General features: G+C 44.6%; 1 protein-coding gene across 6 annotated transcripts in view; it reads right to left on the reverse strand.

Annotated features, from left to right (window-relative positions):
• Window positions 1-23,238, reverse strand: part of LOC100074040 (U2 snRNP associated SURP domain containing) — a 77,263-nt gene that overhangs the window by 7,516 nt on the left and 46,509 nt on the right. For 5 of the 6 annotated variants that reach the window (XM_029061114.1, XM_029061105.1, XM_029061100.1 and 2 more), the window contains exons 12-24: window positions 22,770-22,981; window positions 21,722-21,765; window positions 18,071-18,175; window positions 17,449-17,515; window positions 14,746-14,909; window positions 13,411-13,573; window positions 12,777-12,856; window positions 11,659-11,746; window positions 9,687-9,809; window positions 8,298-8,454; window positions 7,771-7,866; window positions 6,650-6,716; window positions 4,313-4,475 (exon numbers count right to left, since the gene is read on the reverse strand). In XM_029061114.1, the coding sequence (XP_028916947.1) occupies window positions 4,313-4,475; window positions 6,650-6,716; window positions 7,771-7,866; window positions 8,298-8,454; window positions 9,687-9,809; window positions 11,659-11,746; window positions 12,777-12,856; window positions 13,411-13,573; window positions 14,746-14,909; window positions 17,449-17,515; window positions 18,071-18,175; window positions 21,722-21,765; window positions 22,770-22,981 (1,529 nt within the window). Of the gene's footprint in view, window positions 1-4,312; window positions 4,476-6,649; window positions 6,717-7,770; window positions 7,867-8,297; window positions 8,455-9,686; window positions 9,810-11,658; window positions 11,747-12,776; window positions 12,857-13,410; window positions 13,574-14,745; window positions 14,910-17,448; window positions 17,516-18,070; window positions 18,176-21,721; window positions 21,766-22,769; window positions 22,982-23,238 lie in introns of those variants that run through there. The other variant, XM_029061132.1, reaches the window with a different exon arrangement.

Consider the following 23,238-nt stretch of genomic DNA (forward strand, 5'->3'; position numbering starts at 1 on the left):
TACTGACCTGCACACCCACTGCCCATGCCAAATGTTTCACATTTAACTCCCTCCTCAATCCGCCGGTCCCCACGCGTGCACACACGCACGCGCGCACACACGCACGCGCGCACACACACACACACACGATGGCCTTACCTCTTACTTGATCGATAAAACTGAAACCATCAGCCATGGCCTCCCTAAAATCTCCCTTGCTTCTCTCGAGTCCCTTCTTTCTCCTGCCTCTTCCTGGACACCCTTCGCCTTCCCAGCAGTTTCTCAAAAGATCTCCTGCTTCCTCTCAAAATCCACTTCCTCCACCTGCGCCTGCAAACCCATCCCATCACACCTCATCGAAACACTTGCCCCCTCTCATCTGCCCTCCCTGACCGCCATCTTCAATTGCTCACTTTCCAAGAGCTCCTCCCCCATCACTTTCAAACATGCCCATGTATCCCCTATCTTAAAAAAGCTCCCCCTACCATTCCTCTCCAAATTCCTTAAGCAAGTTGACTACACCTGCTGCCTCCACTTTCTCTCCCCCAACTCTCTCCTCAACCCCTGCAATCTGGTTTCTGCCTCCTTTACTCAACGGAAGCAGTGACCTTCTGGCCAAATCCAACGGCCTCTACTCTATTCTAACTCACCTTGATCTCTCAGCTGCCTTCTCCTGGAAACATTATCTAATTTTATCTACCATTATCTAACTTTGGCTTCACTGACACTGTCCTCTCTGGGTTTTCTTCTTCTCTCTAACTGCTCCTTTAGACTCGTCAATTCCTCGTCTAACTTCCACCTTTTAACTGTGGGGGGTCTCTCAGGGTTCAGTTCTAGGGATCCTCCTATTCTCCTACTAAACCCACTCCCTCGTAGAATTCACTCGCTCCCAAAGCTTCAACTACCATTTCTATGCAAATGATGCCCAAGTCTTCCTCTCCAGCCTTGACCTCTCTCCTTCTCTGCAGTTTCCAATTTCCTCCTGCCTTCAGGATCTCTCTCCCTGGATGTCCTGCCGACATCTCAAACATGTCCAAAACTGAACTCCTCATCTTTGCACCCAAACCCTGCCTGCACTCCAGGAAATTCCCATCACTACAGACATCATCACTATCCTCCTTACCTCACAAGCCCATAACCGTGGCATTATCCTTTCCTCATTGCCCATTTATCCCACATAATTAATATGTCACCAAATCCCGTCGGTTCTACCTTCGTAACATGCTAGGATCTGCTCTTTCCCCACAAAACTGCTAAGCTGTTGCAGCACTTAAAATCATATCCCATCTGGACTGCTGCATGAGCTTCCTCGCTGACCTTCCCGCTTCCTCTTTCCCACTCCAGTCCATATTTCACTCTGCTGCCCATAACATTTGTCTAAAAAACCATTCAGTACACATCTTTCCATGCCTCAAAATCATCCCGTAGTTGCCCACCCACCCTCACATCAAACAGAAACTCTTAAGCATCATTTTACGGGAGAAGAGGGAGGGAGGGAGTGCCAGGGCAATTAGAATCAAAATCATGAACAAGCAACCTGTGACAGATTTCTTTGGAGGAGGGGAGCGGGAGAGACTTCCCAAAGAAAGCTGCTTTAGAGAACCAGCGTGGCTTAGTGGAAAGAGCACAGGCTTGGGAGTCAGAGGACGTGGGTTCTAATCCCTGATCTGCCACTTGTCTCCTGTGTGATCTTGGGCAAGTCACTTAATTTCTCTGTGCCTCAGTTCCCTCATCTGTAAAATGGGGATTAAAAGTGTGAGCCCCACGTGGGACAACCTGATTACCTTGTATCTACCCCCCGCTTAGAACAGTGCTTGGCCCATAGTAAGCACTTAACAAATACCATAATTATTATTATTAGTGGTATTTGTTAAGCGCTTACTATGGACCACGAACAAGAAAGTAAGTGCTGGAGTACAATACAAGATAATCAGGTCACACATAGTCCCTATTCTACATGGGGCTCACAGTCTAAGGTCACGACAGGTTGGGTATTTAATCCCCATTTTATAGAGGAGCCAGACAGTAAAAATTCCCATTTGCATTGCCTTTGCAACGGGATTCTTATGATGTCCGAGGGGAGATGGAGAAGAGCAGCATGGCCTGTGGAGAGAGCACAGATCTGGGTGACAGAAGACCTGGGTTTTAATCCCGTCTCCGCCCCTTGCCTGCTGGCTGACAACGGTCCTCGTCTGCAAAATGGGAATTCAATACTTGATCTCCCCATGAGCTCAGTGAGGAAAAGGGAGACTCTGGGCAACCTGATTATCATGCATCTACCCCAGTGTTTCACACAACGTAAGTGCTTAAATACCACAATTATCAATTATTTGAATGAACACAGGTCAGCCAGGAAGAAAAGAGTTGCAGTCCCTACCTAAACCTAGACCCCATCTCTCAATGACAACGATGGCAGAGGTCTTTTGCAATCCGGGTTTCACCTCTGTCACTTGACTCTCTGGAACCCAGGAGATTAGGAATAGGCAGCTTCCTGCTTCCAGATCAAGTTTGCCTCAGCTCCTGACCAGTGGATAGTGTAGCTAAACTGGGCCGTGGCCCGGCTCGGACACCAAGAGCACAACTAGAATTCCCTACACCCACAGATCAGTCATTTCAGGTAGAATGCACGCTTACATTACATGCTTTGATTAGGGCTAGCTAGAATAGGGGAATGCAGCAGCTGTAATACTAGGCATTTAAATATTCACTTTCCCATCCCTTCTCCCCCCATTTACACATAAATCTTTAAACTCCGTTGCTCACCCCCATCTGTAATTTAATTATTGCTTGTCTCCCCACTAGATTGAAAGCTCCCTGAGGGCACAGGTTGTGTCAACTAACTCTTCTGTCTTCTTCCAGGTACTTAACAGTGTTCTTCATAGAGTAAACTCTCAATTAATACTATTACTTATTGTTATTTATGGCATTTGTTAAGCACTTACTATGTGCCAGTCACTGAACTAAGTGCTGGGGTGTCAGGTTGGACAGTCCCTGTCCCACATGGGGCTCCCAAAAGTTAAGTAACTTGCCCAAGATCACACAGCAGACAGGTGGTGGAGCTGGGATTAGAACCCAGATCCTTCCCACTCCCAGGCCCGGGCTCTATCCCTTTGGCCACACTGCTTCCTTAGTTAGTGATTGGGTTCTTTCAGGAATGCCTTTTCAGGGGATGATAGAATCATGGCCTTGTTATCAGATGTTTGTGGGTTTAAATGATACTTGTTAAGCGCTTACTATGTGTCAAGCACTGTTCTAAATACTGGGGTAGATACCAGTTAATCCCCTGTCACACGTGGGGGGTTCAGTCTAAGTAAGAGGAAGAACAGGAGGTCTTGAATCCCCATTTTTACAGATGAAGGACAGAGGTCCGAGAAGTGAAGTGACTTGCCCAAGGTCACAGAGCAAGAGCTGGGATTAGCTCTCAGGCCTGTGCCCAAGGGAACCGTTTGTGGATACTTAAAATTCATAGTTTCCCAGAAAATGATTTTAAGGAGTACAAATTGGCGTCTGTGGAGTGCCAATGACTACTAAGTGTCAGAGAAAGAAGTACACCAGAGTAGGACCCCGGCATCTGCTGGTGACTCTTATCCACGGTTGGCTGGATCTGTACTCACAGCTACGGGCAGCCTTTCTCGTCCACTTCCTCTCCTTGGGGCTGACCTTGGCCATGAGCTGCTGAATATACTTTTGTCTCATTTATGAGGGCCTCTCTCACCACTCCAGGGCACTGAACTGCACTTTCCAAGCGTTTAGTACAGTGCTCTGCACACCATTAGCGCTCAATTAATACGATTGAATCTTGAATTTCAACACGTGCAAAAGATGCCAGGTATTTCAATTACTTTCACACCACCTTTCTCTGAACCCATTAATTCCCCCTGAAACTACTGTTCCTGGGAATTTGGGAGTAGGACGGGGGTTGGCAGGAACCCAGCCACAGCGATGTAGGGGGAAATGCCTGGACATGGCCACATAATTCAGCCTCTGACATACTCTGACAGAAGCAGTGTTGCTCAGTGGATAGAGCACGGGCTTGGGAGTCAGAGGCCATGGGTTTGAATCCAAGGTCTGCCACTTGTCCGCTGTGTGACTGTGGGCAAGTCACTTAACTTCTCTGCACCTCAGTTACCTCATCTGTAAAATGAGGATTAAGACTGTGAGCCTCACGAGGGACAATCTGATTACCCTGTATCTACCCAAGCGCTTAGAACAGTGCTCTGCACATAGTAAGCGCTTTACAAATACCAACATTATTATTATTATGCTCCTAGAACTCTCAATTGTGTCGCTTAAAATTTCTTATGCACATTTTCAATTTCACTTTAGCACTGACCTCAATTTCTCGAAGTTTCGCTCGCTTTTCTTCGCTCATTTCAGAATACTTAACAGAGGACTTGGACTCTGTCATTTCTTCTTTGATGGGATTGGAGTACATATGATGCTCTTCTGACTTGGAACTCTGAGTATCTTCCTCATCTTCACTTTCTTCTTCTTGGCTTTAGGAGTAAAAAGAACATACCGCCATGTTAAAACTGTTGTAGTGACCCATAACTCATGACGTACTTGGGCGATCTCCTTTTCTGCTGGGGAAAAAGGGAGCTATCGGGAGAGAATTAACTCCGATATTCATCCTCATCACCTGGAAGTGAGCTAACCCACCCACCCTAGTCCCTCCTGCTCTCCACATTCTGAACTGATTTGATGCCCTCGAGTGGTTGCAGTCAGATATTTTCCCACTTGAGAATGAAGAACAATCCAATCGGCAGAATTTATTGAGCGCTTACTGGGTGTGGAGCTACAACAGAGTTGGTGGGCTCATTCCCTGCCCACGAGGAGCTAACGGGCTACGGAGCAGGATGAAACAGATGGCTTCTAGGACCACAAGCGAGTCATCAGTCTAGTTCACACTCAACTTCGGTTGGTTTGAGATTTCCAGTAATGGGAGGGCAGGCTGGCCGAATGGAAAGAACTCGAGATTAGGAGTAAGGAGATCCCGGTTCCTAGTCCCGCCTCTGCCATAGGCCTGCTGGGTGACCTTGGGAGAGTCAGAGCTTCTCTGGGCCTCAGTTTCCTCACTTGTAAAATGGGGACATGATAGATTCTATGTCCCACGTGGAGCTCACAGGGTCTGTGTCACATAGGAAGCATTCCAAACCATTATTACTCTTATTATTATTTCTACCTACTCAGCCCCTTGGGATAAAAGAGGGATGATAAACGCATTTGCAAGGCCAATAAAGTAAAATGCTCCTCGTCCCCAGAAATTCCCAAAATCTCCCCAACCTCTCAGCTAATATTCAGCAGGAACAACAGCATCAAATCAAACTGAAAAACACACCCAATCCTACCAGGGCCTTTGCGGAAATATATGGAACGCTTTTCCCCTGGCAGCAGCTTCGAAACTCTGGCTCACACACAAACAGAAAACACTTTCTGCCTTCAGATTCCACTTTCTCTATTCCTCAACTTGGAATAGAGGCTCCTCTGGAGCCCACAAAATCCCCAATCTGAAAACCTATAGGATAAATTTCCACCTCTTATATGGCATCCAAAACCTCACCTCATCTTTCTACCATATTCCTGCTTCCTCAAATGCTGAAATAACCTTTGTCCATCTCACACAGCAAGCACAATGTATTCATCGGTAACCATGTTCCCGACCTGGCCACCAGAGTGCTCCCATTCAGACCTGTACAATTTCAAAGGCACTCAAGAAGAATATTCCCCTTAGCCTTTCACAGACAACTGTAAAAATAAATCCGTGGTTCTTCCACTTCAAAGAGTGGGATTACGGTCATACGTTTTTTTTTTCTTAAAGCAATCTCACAGCCAATGTTTTTCTGTCTATTAGAAAAACAAAAGTGAAATTTAGAAATCCTGGCCACCATTACCTGAAAGTTCCCTTTTCCTTGGTTTCAAATTGTCTCCTCTGATGAAAGCTTTTCGCTATTTATATTGAGTAATTTTCACAATATGTAAGGGATCAATTTCCTCTGTCAGAAATGAAATTGGCCTTTCAGGCCCTCTCTGCCTCTACTCAAGACTGTTCTCTCCCCAGCCGAGAAAGAATAAATATTGCTGAATGATTCTTAGACACCTGAATAAGCAGCCCCAGACAATCCTTTCAAATCCACTTGCAAATCAGTCTTTGAAATGACTTTATTGCATTTTTAAAATGTTCCTACTGTTCAGGTCCATTATGGGTGAAAATTTTCAACGTGACACAATACACATACCAGACTATAAGCTGAAACAGAAGTCCCCAAAGCTCCCTATTTGGGGGGCTTGAGAAGCAGTGTGGCCTGCTGAAAAGTGCCCATGCCTGGGAGTCAGAGGACCTGGGTTCTAATTCTGCCTCTAGCACTCACCTGCTGTGTAATGACACAAGTCACTTAACTTCTCTGTGCCTCGTCTGCAAAATGAGGATCAATACCCGTACTCCCTCCTACTGTGAGCTCCACTTGGGTCCTGTTTATCTTGTATCTAACCTACCCTAGCACTTAGGACAGTGTTTGACACACAGTAAGCGCAAAAGAACTAGCACAATTAGGCATCGTCTTATTATTGAGAATAATTCCCTTCCATTTCTTTTCTCATCGCTTTTTCCTTAAGAGGTATAGTGGAAGTGGCAAACCAAGGAAATGGGTGGGTACATAATCTAGAGTCTTACTTTTGATTTTCTTCCTCTTCTGATTCTTCATGCTGGTCAAATAACTCCCACTTGGATGTTGTTACAGCTGAATGAAAAATGGGGGAGGGGAGGAAAGACAATATTACATGACAAACTAGCACTGCTAAAACTGCTTAAGTTCCAGGAATTAGAGTTGGGTTTCAGGAGAGTGGGTGAGTGAGCGTAGGCCTTAGCAGCAGTGCAGCACTAGTAGCTTAGCTGAGCTCTGAATCCTCTCCATGCCTGCGGTGGGGGTTTGCGTGGACAGAAAATGTATTTATTATATTGCTTCATTGTACGCTCCCATACGCTTAGTACAGTGCTCTTCATATTTATAGAGTGATGAAATGGTGGTGGCCAACCACTGGGGTACTCTCAGGGAGCCCCGAGAGAGCCCTTATTATGGATGACCATAAAGTGTCCTGGGGTTTTTAATGGACGCCCAACCTGAAACCGTTACTGGAAATATCACAGGAGTCCCCAGAGATTGCTGAGGAGGGACCGTCTTTAGCGGTTTAATAATAATAATTACGGTATTTGTTAAGTGCTTACTATATGCCAAGCACTGTTCTAAACAATGAGGTAGATAACAAGGTAATCAGGTTTTAATCCCCATTTTACAGATGAGGGAACTGAGGCACAGAGAAATGAAGCGGCTGGCCCAAGGTCACACAGCAGACAAGTGGTGGAACCGGGATTAGAACCCCGGTCCTCTGACGCCCAAGCCCGTGCTCTTTCCACTAAGCCATAAGTAAAGGTAGAGACGGGTAGCTACAGGTTCATATCTTCATTCGATCATATTTACTGAATGCTTACTGTGTGCAAAGCACTGTACTAAGCGCTTGGGAGAGTACGACACAACCACAGTCAGGTTGGACAGGGCACGGGGAGAGAGGCTATTACAAGAGTGCAGACAACACACAAGTTTCCATGGTAACAGAGCTCCTGGTTCTTGGTATCAGTTGGTCAAAAGCACTTATTGAACATTTACTCTATACAGACGATTGTATTAAGCTCTTGGGAAAGTGCAATAGAGTACGCTAATGATATCCACGATAAAAGTCATACAATTTAAAGGGGACGGCGGTCATATATCTTTACATTTCTTTTTTTCAACTCACCCTGGGCTTCCAATTCAGATTCATCTACAGCTTCCCACTTAGATGGGGCCACTTTAAAGATGGGCTCGTTCTTCTTAGAGTCTTCAGATGGATCCACTGGTGGAGAAAAGAAGAGCAATTCAGTATACAACTATTATTAGGGATGGCTAGCTCAATCCATTTTTTGGGGGGGGGGGTGCTTTTTGTCTTCAGGGGGTGATGGATAGCAATTAACAGATGAACAATGAGGGAATGTCAAATACCCTCAGGTTTATTGGAAGCTAAAAAAAAGTTTACTAAGTAGAGAATAACATTTTCTGTTTCACTGCTCTGATTTCCAAGCTGGGGAGCTTAAGTTTTAAGTTTTAGGCACTGTAGCTGGGGAAATCCAGGGAAAGAAGCAGAAAACGGTTAACGACTAGACATTAAATGAGAGATAATGGGAAAAATGGGCATTCTCCCTTTCCCCCTCTCCCACCGTGGGTGGGGATGGTGATAGAATGCTACACCGCTCGGGAGAAAAGTCGACTTTTAGCTCTTTCTCTTACAAGGCACACCATCCAGATCGTCATCAAGAGATTTAATAGGGATTCCATCCAGATCATCCATCGGAGCAGCATCGATAGGAATTCCGTCCACATCCTCCAATGGGGCACCATCAAGCTCTTCCTCGATGGGGGCCCCATCGAGATCATCAGGCACTTCCTGCAGGGCATACACAGGTTTCCTGAGAGAGTCGTTTATCCTGAACGGGGCAAAGGTCTTCTTCCCACCGTGACCCTGAACAGTCTCTCGAGTGACCCCCTCCAGATGTGCATAAGAAAGGACAAAAGGATCCCTTGTCCTGTATCCAAGCACCCCCACCAGAACTCCCCCAACCACCCAAGCTTCTCATCTCAAGCACATCCACTCGATCCCCTCTTGTGATGGGAACCACAGCCTGCAGCTTCTGGGAAGGTCAGGATCTCAAGCAGGAAGCTACACCAGTGGGCAGAAAAAAGTGAAATGCTACTCCCTGCCTCCAGCCCCACGGCTTTGGGCCAGATGTTAAGAGATCTGATCTGTTGCTAACTGTGGCTAGCCTGTCACTGGAACCCCTCTTAGCGTTACCTTGTTCTCCTGGCCCCAGTCAAGGACTGCAAATTTGTGTGGACGAGAAGAGGCCTGTTTGCCTTCGCCCCACTAGGCAATCTGGCACACTTGGGGGACATGGGAACCCCTAAGCATGAAGGCACTCCCCGATACGCCCAGAGCTAGCTACAGGCCTGTGGGGACCAGTGTGCCCAGCAGCTGCACTTTAGATACTAGTCGCCCCAAGTCTAAACCTCAAAACCTAGGGGGAGCTTCAGACTACTAGATGCCCTGAAGGTGCCCACTTGTACCAATGCCAGACCCACTCCTCTGCTTCACTGAGGATCCAAACCAAGGAGCCACCGAGCAAAAAACCCAGAACTGGTCCGACGGTCCAGGGCCCTGGAGATCCAGCACGACCTCAGAGATGGCCAAGGGGTTCGCAAAGGTTGCTGGAGCTACTGCTGTCCTGGGTTCTGCTCCGATCCCAACTCAGCAATCCAGTAGTACGCCCAAACCCGGGTACATTTAACCTGTGTATGTGTTTTCATGTCCAACTTTAGCCCCGTGCCTATCCAGACAAATGGATGCTGAAAGTACAGTGAATCCCATTTTTACCATCCTCCAGGGTCCATGGAAGATTCAGCAGATGGGACATGAGCAGTTTTAAAATGAGAATTGGGAGGGAAGCACGTTCCCACTACACCAATATTTTATTTTGGCAAAATTCTGGAGCCAGCCCACTATTAATAACATCCTGTGAAACAAAAAGTAAGGTCTGGGTTTACCAACTCCTTCAGAGTGACAATCTATACCCGTACTGAATTTTTTCCCCTTCTGAACTGTTGTTCAGTTCAAGCACCTACCTCAGTTTCCTTTTCTTCTATAATATTTACAAGTCCCAAGAAAATGTTCTGAAGTTTGATCAAAAAGGGTTCAGGATAAATTGCCCAGTCTTCCCACGCTCTGAAGCACGTCATGACCCGTTGCTAAAGACAGAATATGGCCGGTTAACTGACGAGTTGGGTTAGAAATATCTATCCAAGCTGGTCCATGCTAGGTCAACTCCCTTTGCCTTTTCCCAAGCTCTGTACAGACTCGGGGCCCATGCTGGAAATAGCACCTACTGAGGAGGCTTATACAACACGTGGATGCGGCTCTTGGAGAGATGCTAAATAAGATGGGACGGTGTGCAGGGCTAAAATCTCAGCAGCAGGTGTAAGGTGCCTGGAGACACGAATGGGCAAACAGTCCATAATGGATTCCTAGAGGGAGGGCTCGGGAGGTTGGAAATTTGAGATTTCATGGTGGAAACTAGGCATGGCTCACAACAGAAGGAGGCCCACACAATTTTTTTTTCTTTTAAATAGTATGTTGTTAAGTGCTTACTATGTGCCAGCCACTGGGGTAGACACAAGCTGATCAGGTTGGACACAGTCCCTAGCTCACTTAGGGCTTACAGTCTTAATCTCCATTTTACAGATGAGGGAACTGAGGCACAGGGAAAGAAGTTAAGTGACCTCCCCACAGTCACACAGCAGACAAGTGTCGGAGCCCGGATTAGAACCCAGGTCCTTCTGACTCCCAAGCCTGGGCTCCATCCACTAAGCCAACCAGCTTCTAAGAGGCTTCCAGGAAGGTTTCCGCTGTGGCCGTGGTGACTATTGGACGCTGGCTGTCCTGCCCGAGCAGCAGGGAGCCTGAAAACGGTTCCTTCCATCACAGTGTTCTGGAACTCTCAGTCTGTTCCAATTGTCTGAGGGTTCTTATATTACTGTGCCTACAATTATTCAATCTTTCCTTGTGTGCCCACCACCAGCTTTCCAGTCCCTCTTTCAGACTGGGAGCATCCTCGGGCTCAGTGACAAAATCCTATCGACCCTTCACTATATTTCTTCATCAGGGTTTGGTAGTACAGTGCTTTGCACATGGTAGGGAGAAGAAGCGAGGTCTGGTGGAAAGAGTACACGACACAGAGTCAGAAGACTGGGGCTCTAACACTGCTATTGTATGACCTTGGGCAAGGCACTTAATTTCTCTATGGGCCTCAATTTTCTCCTCTGTTCAGTAGGGATTAAATATCACTTCTCTTTCCCTCCTTAGGCTGTGAGCCCCACTTGGGACAGGGACTATATCTGCTCTGGTATCATAACTACCGAACCACTTAACCCAGGCCTTGACACATAGGAAGTGTTTAACAAATAACCAAAATTATTATCATCACAATAATTATCATCATTAAGAGCTTGATAAATACCACTAAAGTTAGGGACAATAGATGGTACAATTGAAATTATGGGAAACACTGGTCCTCCAAGAATCCTGTGGTGATAATCCTGGGATGGATGTTGACATTAAAATTTGGGCAACACCAATCTAACCAAGTGCAGAATTCATTCATTCAATGTGGATTATAAACCAAGAAATTTAATTATTTTTGCCCTTGAGAGGAAACTGGTAAAATATCTTTTCTTAAATTCAGGGTTCCGAGACAAAATATCAATAGTGTACTTAGAATGCAATCTTTCTAACAATGAATCAATCGTATTTATTGAGCGCTTACTGGGTGCAGAGCACTGTATCAAGCGCTTGGGAGAGTACAGTACAACAGAGTGGGTAGACACATTCTCTGATGACAATGAGCTCATGGTCTATAGGGGGAGACAGGTATCAATATAAATAAATTACAGATATGCACATAAGTGCTGTGGTGTTGAGGGAGTGGTGAAATAAAGGATGCAAATCAGGATGCTGCAGAAGGGGGTGGAAAAAGAGGAAATGAGGACTTCTTGGAGATGTGCCCTCAATAAGGCTTTGAAACATGTCCCAGAGAAGTACCTTGAAATTTTCAGATTGCAGGTGACCTTGTATCGTACGGTACGTAGCGTTGAGATCTGAAAATATCTGACATAACTTCGACTCGAAGCTGAAAATGAAAGAAGATTTTCACACACTCTATCATTTCCACCTTCCTGTCAATATCTGGTCACAATCCCAGGTCCCATTTTACTTAAAGTGCTACCTGAGTTGCTTTTCGCTCTAGGTTATACAAAGCTATCGGCTAACTGTGAAACCGGGAAGAGTATTCTGCACACCCTAGTGGGGATATCCACGGGAGTTTTTACTCTGTATTCCTACTAACCTCTGCAACGGAAGCGGCAGATACTCTGGGCTCAGAAAGTTGGGCACGGCTTAATGGCCCAAGAGAAAAATGCTATCAAGGAGTCTGACTGGAACTCTAATGCCAGTCTCAAGTGAAAAAACCAAAAAGAGCAGTACCGACTACTGCTTTAGAAATCAGTTTAAGCCTTTAGAGCTGTTTGGTTCCCTGGGGAAAACAACCCTCTGAATGGAAACCACAGGGAAGATCAAAGATGGGCAGGGAATGGAAGAAATGAGGAAGAGGAGACTTCGGGAAGACCAACTGTCCCAGAGGCACCTTGGTTACAATGAATGCAACTATGAGATACTGCTGGCCTACAATCAGTAATAATGAATAATTATGGTATTTGTTAAGGGTTTACTATGTGCCAAGCGAGGCAGATGCAAGGTAATCAGGTTGTCCCATGTGGGGATCACAGTCTTAATCCCCATTTTACAGGTGAGGGAACTGAGGCCCAGAGAGATTAAGTGGTTTATCCAAGTGGTGAAACCGGGATTAGAACCTATGTCCTCTGACTCCCAAGCCCGTGGTCTTTCTACTAAGCCACGCTGCTCCTCAAAGAGTTAAAAATATTTACAAATAGTTGGACAGCTCTGACCACATGAAATGACCAAGAATAAGGCCAAGAACAGCACCCTCACAATGTTTAAAGCCTTTCTGAGCTTAACACTTCCTCTGGGACGTGGTCGTTCAATTCACTGGCAGAGCAAGTGGATGATTCCATCTCATAAGACTGTGGGTGCGATTCTTTAGAATACATTTTGAAAAATGATCCTAAAATAATTATACTTACAATTTTCTGTAGTATGAAGCATTGGCAACTTTGGCTGAGGAGTTGTACAACACATCAGAAACCAAATACAGTCTGGCAATCTACAATACCAAAAACAGTGATATGAGAACTAGAGCAACACTCTGGCAAGGTCCAAGCTGAGAAGAAATGAGAAAAGAGCATTCTGCCGGAATTTATCCCAATTGGGAAAAACTTGATATAGTAATTACTTGTTGACAGTGCATTTGGGGAGATTGTGGTGAGACCAGAATCATCTTGGTCCAGGTAAAACGTACATTCTACAACTGTGACCTTGGCAGGAACAGGATTTGTGTTCTAAAATTTAACTCCACTCGATGGAGTGCAAACACTCCAATCTTTCATTTGTTCAACCGTATTTATTGAGGACTTACTGTGTGCAGAGCCCTCTACTGAGTGCTTGGAATGTACAATTCTGGTGCAAGTAAAGCAACCTTCTGCAGGTAATTCATTTGAGGATGGAAAAGATAAAGTGGAGTTCTCACAAAGAAAAATGATCAGTGATAAAAAGTGACTTCAACAACAACAAAAAATAACGCAGAAGGGTGCAGAATTTAAAGTATGATCTTAACTGCCCCAAGCGTCTTCAGGGGGAAAAAAGAATCTTCTTACATACCTTCTTTGGAAGTGGTGTTTTCAAGATGGACAATGACTCTGTAATGCAATCTACTATTTCTTCGGCAGCTTCGGCATTGTTCAGACAGAAAACCATTGCGTCTCCTATATCATTCTTCCTTGGGGTTAATCCACGCAGGATTTCTTCCAATTTGTCCCTCTGCCTAAAATGATTTGCAAACTGTAACTAACTTTTGTCTTCAAACCAATACAAATATTTTAGAGGAGGTCTAATTCCCCCTAAGTACCATACCCTAAAAATTACAACCTGGGGAAACAAGCTTTCTGGAGTCTTCCACCATGCTCTTACTTTGAAGCAAGGTGTTAAGGTTTATTCAGTACCAAATTGCCAGGACTATTTTGATAAAACACTAAAACTGTAGCAAACATTTTCCCTCCAGGGATACTGTATTTACCTAATGAGAATCATTCTCAGCCTCGAAAATAGCATCAGTGCGTAGAGCCATGTCAGAAGAAGTCTTCACAAGCAACAAAGGGTTTTCCCAGCCAAACGAGGAAGAACACTACAAACTTCTAGAGTCAGAAAGTGTAAAGGAGGAAAATTCACATAGTCCACCTCTAAACACAAGAGTTGGGTGTCTAGAAAGGAAACTTTCGCTTGGTTCCTTCAAGCACCGTGCTGCCATTTGAGACAGAATACTAAGCTAAATGAATTACCGATCACTCAGAATTGACATTGCTGATGCTTTTATTGCTTTTGAAGAAAACAATGGGTTTAAAAACACTTCCGCAGATGAAAATGACATTTCTTTGAAGCAAAGCTGTTTTCGGATGATACCCAGATTCTAATGTGAGCATAATTAAACAGAGGCAAGTAGTGAAAAAGTCCATTCTGCATTGTGCCAATCTGGACTTAATTCTTCTCGCTACAGATAGATTTGGATGGGAACTCTTGACTTTAGCTAGGAACACCTCCCAGGGAGGTCCCTGGAGATGTAGCTAGGAACACCTCCCAGGGAGGTCCCTGGAGATGTGGGGTGATGCTCTTCATCAGAGCTCCCCAGCGACTCAATGGATCCTGAAACTTCAGGTTCCAGAGGGGGGAAAAAACTTTTGGCCAAGCTTGACATCTTCATATTCCACCAATAGCAACGATTTGACACAGGGAAAAAGGACCAGAGCAGAAACGCTGTGCAGGCCCCACAAACACAAGTGGCTAACATTTAATTGTGTGTCCAGGTTTTTCCCCAGGACAAGAGCAATGGAGTTATCCACATCCAACCACTGCCTGCTGGATATCACTTAAAATGTGTGCTAAAAATGCTTGCAAAAGTAAGTGTTCAAAAGAGACAAAAAAAAAAATAAATCCACTTACTCTTCTTTAAGTGCTCCTTTCTTGCTCGGTTCCTCTACGAAGGCTTCAGTTTCTTGCTCCTCTGACATCCCGTGTAAGTATGGATTTAAGGGTGGCGGCCTCCAAAAAGAGCCATTTTTGAACATTCGAAAGTCTTCTGTCCTCCACTTAGTTGGAGCATCTCCCTAAAGATCAACAAGAATGAGGAATAGAGGAAATCTGTCCTGTTCCTCCACAGAACTCTCTTTTGACCCCATCCACTTTTCTCATAAGTCTCCACACCCAAACTATCTTCTCTTGACTATCAAACTGACACCCTCCACATCACCCTCTCTACTGAACTCTACTTACTGGCTCTCCTATCCCTTTGTCTATCTTATACCACTAAGCCACAGACCTGAATCACCTTCACAGTCTGCTTCCTTCACTCTTAGGCATGAGCCACAGAGCTCTACTGGCGGAAATCTAGGTATCAGGCCAACCTCCTCCACCTCGAGTTCATCCTTGCGTGCTTTAACTTTGCCCTTTCCTGTGGCCACTACAATTACTTCTCCATTCTTTTTGACTCCCATGTCCACTGCCCTCGCCAGTTGTTCCAGACACTGAATTCCCTCTTCAAACCCCTGTCCCCCACCTTCCCCAATCCCTGCCCCTAAGGAACTGGCGACCTACCTTATTGAAAAAATTGAAACCATCAGGCGTGGTCTCCCTAAACTCTCCCCTGCTCCTCTCCGGTCCCTCCCTCCTCCTGCCCCTTCTTCCACTCTCCCATCTTTCCCAGCAGTACCTCCAGAGGCAATCCACCCCCTCCACCTCCACCTCCAACCCCATCCCTTCGTATCATATCAAAGCACTTGCCCCATCCCTTCCCTCCCTGACCACCATCTTCAAGTGTTTGCTCTCCAATGGCTTTTCCCCCACTGCTTTCAAACATGCTTATGGTCTTCCCCATCCTAAAAAACCTCCCTTGACCCTACAGCACCCTCCAGTTATCACCCCATATCCCTTTTACCATTCCTCTCCAAACTCTTGGAGCGAGTTGTCTACACCCATTGTCCCTACTTCCTCTCCTCCAACTCTCCGTGATTCCCTCTAATCTGGCTTCCATCCTCTTCACTTCACAGAAACTGCCCTTTCAAAGGTCACAAACCATATCCTTCTTGCCAAATCCAACGGCCTCTACTCCATCCTAAACCTCCTCGACCTCAACTACCTTTGACACTTGTCAACCACGCCCTTCTCCTAGAAACATTATCCACCTGTGACTTCACTGACACTGTTCTCTCCTGATTCTCCTAGCTCTCTGGCCACTCATTCATTCTGTGGGTTCCTCCTCTGTCTCTCACCCACTAACTGAGGGAGTCTCTCAAGATTCCATTCTGGGTCACATTCTATGGAGAATTCATTCATTCCCATGGCTTCAACTACCATCTCCAACCCACATCTCCCTCCTTCTCTGCAGTCTCACACTTCCTCCTGACTTGAGACCATCTCTCCTTGGATGTACTGACAACACCTCAAACTTAACATGTCCAAAACAGAATTCCTTATCTTCCCACCCAAATTCCGTGCTCCCTGAATTTCCCATCACAGTAGATATCACCACCATCCTTCCTGTCTCATGAGCCTGTAACCTTGGCGTTACCCTCGACTCACCTCTCTCTTTCAACCCATATGTTCAATCTGTCAGTTCAACCATCACAACATCGCTAAAATCCACTCTTTCCTCTTCATCCAAAGTGCTACCAAATTAATCCAAGCATTTATCCTGTCCCAACTTGATTACTGTATCAACCTCCTTGCTGACCTCCCTGCCTCCTATCTCTTCCCATTGTACTCCATATTTCACCCTGCTGGGTGGATCATTTTTCTACAAAAAGGTTCAGCCCATGTTACCCCACTCCTCAAGAACCTCCAGTGGTGGTCCAACCACCTCTGCAACAAATAGAAACTCCTTCTCATCGCACTCAATCACCTTGCCCCCCCCCCCGTCACTTCGCTACCTAGACCGCACACTTCGCTCCTCTAATGCCATCCTGTACCTGTACCTCCATCTCGCCTATCTTGCCGCCGACTTCTCATTCACATTCTGCTTCTGGCCTGAAACACCCTCCTGCCTCTCTTCATAGCTGCCAGATTATCACTCGCCCCACCTTCAAAGCCTTCTTCAAAGGCACATCTCCTCCAAGAGACCTTCTCTAAGCTTTCATTACCTTGTCTTCTACTCCCTTCTGCATTGCACTGCATTTCGATTTTCTCCTTTTGTTCACCCCTCCCTCAACTCCACAGCACTTAGGTACATATTTGTAATTTATACTGATGCCTGTCTTCCCCTCTAGACTGTAAACTCACTTTGGGCAAGGATCATATCCACTGATTCCTGTTGGTTCAACCTTCACAACATTGCTAACTTGCCCCTTCCTCATTACCACATTAATCCATGCACTTATCCTATCCCATCTGATTACTTAAGACTGTAAGCCCCTAGCAGGATGGGGACCATGTCCAACTTAACTTGTACCTTCCCCAGCACTTGGAATGGTGTTTGACACACAGTTAGCACCCAAGAAATACCATAAAAAAGCTCTGTTATACTGTGCTCTCCCAAGTGCTTAGTACAGTGCTCTGCCCAGTAAGTGCTCAATAAATACAATGGGGTGATTGACTGATTAGCGGGAATTATCGTACAGATCGAGCTGGAGCTTATATTGATCCACTACTTGCCTGTAAAATGGAATAAAGCTTCCACCTATAGTACACGTGGGCTGGAGTCTGGTTTTCAAACAAAAACCTAGAAAACAAAAGAAAATATAACGATGCTTATCAAGAAGTTAACTGAAGATGCCATTTAGATGCGGTCCCAGAGGAGTACTAATACAAGAGAGCTGAAATGATACATCATCTGGTTACTCTAAAGGACGTAAGATGACTTAAAATGAAGAACCCAAGAGCATGAGGCAGATGAACTGAGCTTCATGCTTTAATGACTCGGGCACTGAGGCCAGGGACAAATCGTATATGGTTTAGATGTCCACAAATGACTCAAAGTTGCTTAGGTAATTGTTATTAACTGCTTCCCAAAGCAACACAATGGAACAATTTACCAAGCGTGCAACTGATACATTTGATTTCTTCCTTTTGAAAATCTAGTTCAGAGGGAACTAATCACGGAAGATGGTAAATCATTTATTTCTTTTCTGGGTCTCCATTCTGCCCAACTTCCTCTACCCCGCTGACCACTACGAAAGCACGTCTGTACTATTTTGGAACAGCACAGTTCCACTTGCAAGGGCAGAGAATTGCTTAAAAGCCGCGGTGGCAAAGCGAGGTGAAACAGAATATGCACCTGAACATAGGGTTGTTGATTTCTCGGTTCATGATCATAGCTTCAAACATGGGCCCTTCCCGTACCACGAACTCGATCATCCGATGTATCAATGCGAGCAAATTCCTACAACAACAACACAGTTAAAGAAAAATGGATTCAGACCTACCACTATACAAAACTACACTCCACCTAAGATATTATAATTGAGCAGGAGAAGATTATTCTTGCTGACTAGTACAGAATTTTATACCAGATAAAGGAATTTGGAGCATATGTCATAGCTTTGAATTGGGGGAAGGGTGGAGGGGGGACGGGGTGGGGGAAAGAGGGAAGGGAAAGAGGAAAGCACAACACAGCCCGACAAGTTAGAGAACCCATTTCCTAAATGAACTATTCACTCCCATCTTCCAACAATACACAGTATTTTCAATCAGAAAAACATGAAAAACGCTACTCAGCTCTAAAAAACGAGTGACTAAAGCCCTCCGAGGCACTAACCTAGTTAAATAAGAGAAGCATTCCTGATCTAGTTTGTCTCATTGAGATGGATGGGAGAAAAAAAAAAATCTCAAAAGCTGCGTGTTTGGGTGTGTGTTGGTGTTTAATCGGGTGTGACAATCCACTTGGCTAATAATGCAATGTCACCCAAGGACGAATGGACCATGGCCGGGTGAAACAAGTTCACCCGTCTTCCAGGCCACTGAAGGGCCGGAGCTAAACGCTCCCCAGCTCCCCGAACATCTGGGCAGCTGGCTAAGGGCTCTTGGGGTACACCACCTACGCGGGCTTTGTTTGTTACCTGACCAAAAAGGAGCCACACCGATTGACGACACGGCACTTGTGGCGTTTCGGTTTTCTATATTCAATGTTTTCATTTTTAAAAACTCCTTGCCTTCAGGGAATGAGATTCAAAACCAAGTCCTCAAAAGGAAGCCAAGCCCACTCGGCTCCAAGCACGCCAAAGGGGAGAGTGAGACGCATCCCCCAAATAGACAATCTACCTAGCGTGGGCTTTGACGTTTGTGCTAGGCAAGAGACTGAGGTGACCTTCCGTTGCCTGTCAGCGTTGCCAGAGCCTGGAGCAAGGAATGTGTTTTGCAATCTATCATGGTTCCTCAAGTTGTACAGAACAAAAGGGTTTTCAGGTGGAGACTTCAAAAAAGATAAGTCTTAGGGTGAGATGCCACAAGTAATGGGAGTAGCTTTCTCATTAAAAATGTCCCTGATTTCTTTCCTCTCTTCTTTCCCTTAAGCTTAAGCTCCTTATGGACAGAGAATGTGCCTACCAGCTCTGTTATCCAATATTCTCCCAAGCGCTTAATACAGTGCTCTGCACACAGTAAGTGCTCAATAAATGATCGACTAACTGATTCTCTTGCCTACGCATCTGCCACTTGCCTGAAAGAAGACTAGTCAAAAATCAGGTGGGCAAGGCAAAGGGCTATTGGCCTTTGGTACATGGCGTAGACACAATTGATCCCTTCGGCCTTCTCAGAACAGATTTGTTCCGATGTCTGCCGCAACGTGCATAAAAATGATTTTTTTTAAGATATGTAAGAAAATAGAAGGTTTGGCTTTGGATCACCGGTTTCAAAGCATTTTAATTACAATCACCAGGAGTTAAGTTCCACAGCTTTTCTTAATTTTCACATTTCTGGCAAAGCCTTAAGTGGATACTGAATCTTAACCAAAAACAAAAGGGAAAATCAAATTTAAGACTAAAAGAAAAAAAAACCTGTCTGCAAAAGTTTTAGAACTCCAAAGGGTTGACCACCGCCATGTGTAATTATTTTTCTTTCAAAAGAAAGATGTATCAGGTTCTCAAGTTATCTAAAAATGACTTTTTCTGCCCCTATAAAAGCGGTGTTCTTCAAGGTTTAGGCAGTACTTATAAGTCTGAATGGGGAGAAGACTGCTCTTTTCCACAGAAAATGGAATCTTTTGGTGGGTGAAGGGGCTGGCTGGGGGAGGGTAACGGGGACAGTGAAGCCATGATTCATAATTTTAAATGTCCTGCTGATATCAGCCATCTTAGAGACATAGGACATTTTTCATCAGCCTCCACTGCGCAATGTAAAACCAATTACCATCTAGCATCACGTAGGGAAATGGCTGGTAAACTTCATTAGGCAATAATCAGAAACTTCAAAATTTGAAGTTATTCACTAGAATTTTCCAAATTAAAAGGCTATTTCTAGGCAGATGGAAACTGGTTTTGCACCTTGAAACGGGTGCGGGAGAACCCCACTAATTCTTTTCAGCCAGTGAATAGTTTAAACGAGAGTTTAAAAACAGAAATCAATTTTAAGAGTCACACAAAGATGTTCCCCGCAGGAGAGCTTTCCAAATCTCTGCAGAAAACAAACGGGAAGGACTTTTCTTTGGGTGCTGACTAGCTGAGGAAAATAAATTCAGTTTTAAATAGGTTTTGTAACTCTGATCCATCTCTCACAACTCAATAACTTACATATATTGCTTTTAAAATTCCTGCCCAAAATTAAAAATGCTTCCTATGGCTACTTAATTTAAAAAAAAAAAATCCTCAAATTTGGTCAGAATTACCTCTGGCCCTAAAGGGAAACTGCATCGATGACCACCCAATCTGCCTTGACATCTGTGTGCTTTCCTTAAGTTTTACTGCTTAAATTTTCGGGTTTTGACTTTTCTACATGGAAGTGTTGTTTTTTTAATGACAGAATGAAAACAGTGCAGTGCAAAAGGATGAGAATTTAAAGTGCATCATTTTAAAATGTCAATTATCTTACGCTGGGCAACAAAAAAACAAAAAAAAAATTGTCTCTCAGTTATAATAAAACCACATTTATTGGAGCCGATCGTACCAGTGTCTGGTCAAAAACTGTATACTTTCCCATTCCATCCCATGATGCTTTCCTGGTCCCCCGCTGCCGCAGACGGTTCAGCTGGTGTTGCTCACCAAGGCCAATGTCAAAGAGAATTTGGTATTCTTTGGTCTTCATTTATTATTCAACCAGTGTTGTGTTTAGGTGTTTGGGAAAAGGCATAGCTTGACTGAGCAAGGGCATACCCTGAACGCTGCCTGTGCATTACTACTGGCTTTACAAAGAGAGGCCAAAGAGCCAGGAGGGGAAGGGGGAAGGGGGAGGGGAAAGGAAACACAAAACAAAACAAAAAACCAAAAGCAAAATCCAGCCACCCTCTTTCTAACAGAGCGTGCTCTCTCCTGCCCAAGGTTCATCGACTCTGTCACCATCTGTAGACATCCGTTGTTTAAGCCTCGAAAATGTAAAGTTATAGTTTCTGAAAGATCAGACCGAACCAAGGCTGTAGGTGAAGTGCGACTAATTCCACTAACAAGGCAGAGTTGTAACCCTACCTAGAGGCTTCAGGCACAACGGCAAACGACTTGTCCTCTCTCTCGTGCCTGAACCTAAAGCTGTTTGACCCGCATTTCCAGACAAAATTCTCTAGGCTTCTCTGACTAATGCATTGCACAGTCCACAAAGAGAGGTGACATTCAAATAAGAAGGAAAGTCGTGAGAAGGTAAAACCCTAACATTTTCCCTGTAACAGAGTTTGAAGGGGCCTATTGCTCAGTCCAGCCATTACCTTTTCCTCAACATCATCCGTTTAATTCAGAAGGGGATATTTTCTATATTTAGATCAGTAATAATAAAGAAAAACATGTACCTTTCTGTTGGGATAACCACTTTGACTATGGCTTGCGACAGAGTCTGTATATGAAGTCACATCAGATAATAAACATAGAATATGTGAGTATTGTTAACAAGTAACAAGCAAAAATATACATATGCATTGAAAATACTACACATCTAATCACAAGTTTTGCAGGCAATCACTGCTGTGAAGTTATACACTAAGCAATTAACATAAATGCAGAATGGATGTGTTCAGTGAACCATCGACGTTCACGAAATGCAAAGAATCGGAACATTCCTGTCAGAATGCACATCAATGCGCTGAATAGGTACTATGCTGAGAATAAGATAAGGATTTTAATTTGTGGAAATAATTAAATAAAAATTTGCCATTTTACTACTTTGTTCCCAAGCCTATAAAACCAGCCCTGGCTCTTTTTTTTTTTTAAAGTGTCATTCATTAGAGTACCAACATATTCTCAAAACTGAAAACTAAGTTGGTTTATGTTTAAAAAAAAAAATAAGGAATACTCACCCTTTGCTCTTACTATAGTAGTTTGTTGAGGCTTTCTTTTGTTTTCTTAAAACCATACCCTGAAAATACCCTGATACCTAGTTTTTCCTAAAATACTAAGTCAGCTAATAGCCAGCTAAACAAATGTATTATCGAGGAGATCATTCAAATGGATAACTGAGCCAACTGAAATATAATGTAGCATTGCTCAAAACCAAAAAATAAAACCAGGGGCCACAAAATTGGCACCTGGCCAAGCTGAGGGACGAGAGGACAAAGGAAGAAAAAAAAAAAAACAAAAACAAAAAACAAAAACCAATAATGGGAGATTGGAGAAGGAAGGGGCACCAGATTTAGAGGAGTGACGAGAACTCAAAATATGGCCTGGTCCTCCTTCTTGAGGCTTCGGTTCCGGGGGCTCTAAGGCAGGGAACAGCTCTACTCTATTGATCGGGGTTGCCAAGCAGATAAGCACATACAACTCTATAAAACTGTTGAAAAGAAAGACTACCTGCGACTTAGTATTTACAATTAGATGCGGTCCCATGTACGTTTTCTAAATTACCTTCTCGAAATCCTCCTTGTTTTTAGGCGGTGGTAACATTGGAGCATTGGGATTCTTCAACCTCTCCCTGGGCTGGGCATTGAAAGGCAGTCCTGATGGAGGGGGCGGGAGAGTGTGTTCCATCATGGAGGGGGGAATGTATATTGGATGTGGGGGTATGGGTACAGCTTTGCCCCATCCTAGTTTCATTTCAAAGGACATAATCATCTTTCCTGTAAAAGAGAAAAGGCAAATTTTAGGACACAGTCGGAGCAGTAAGAAGCTTTGGGTCTTAGAAAAGCAGTGTGGCACAGTGGGCAGAGCACGGGTCCGGGAGCCAGAAGGTCATGGGTTCTAATCCCAGTCTGCTACTTGTCTGCTGTGTGACCTTGGCCAAATCACTTTACTTCTCTGTGTGCCTCAGATACCTCATTTGCAAAATGGGGACTGAGACTGCAAGCCCCACATGGGACAAGGACTGTGTCCAACC

This window comes from Ornithorhynchus anatinus, chromosome 1 (assembly GCF_004115215.2).
Source record: "Ornithorhynchus anatinus isolate Pmale09 chromosome 1, mOrnAna1.pri.v4, whole genome shotgun sequence".
Classification (NCBI taxonomy): Eukaryota; Metazoa; Chordata; class Mammalia; order Monotremata; family Ornithorhynchidae; genus Ornithorhynchus; species Ornithorhynchus anatinus.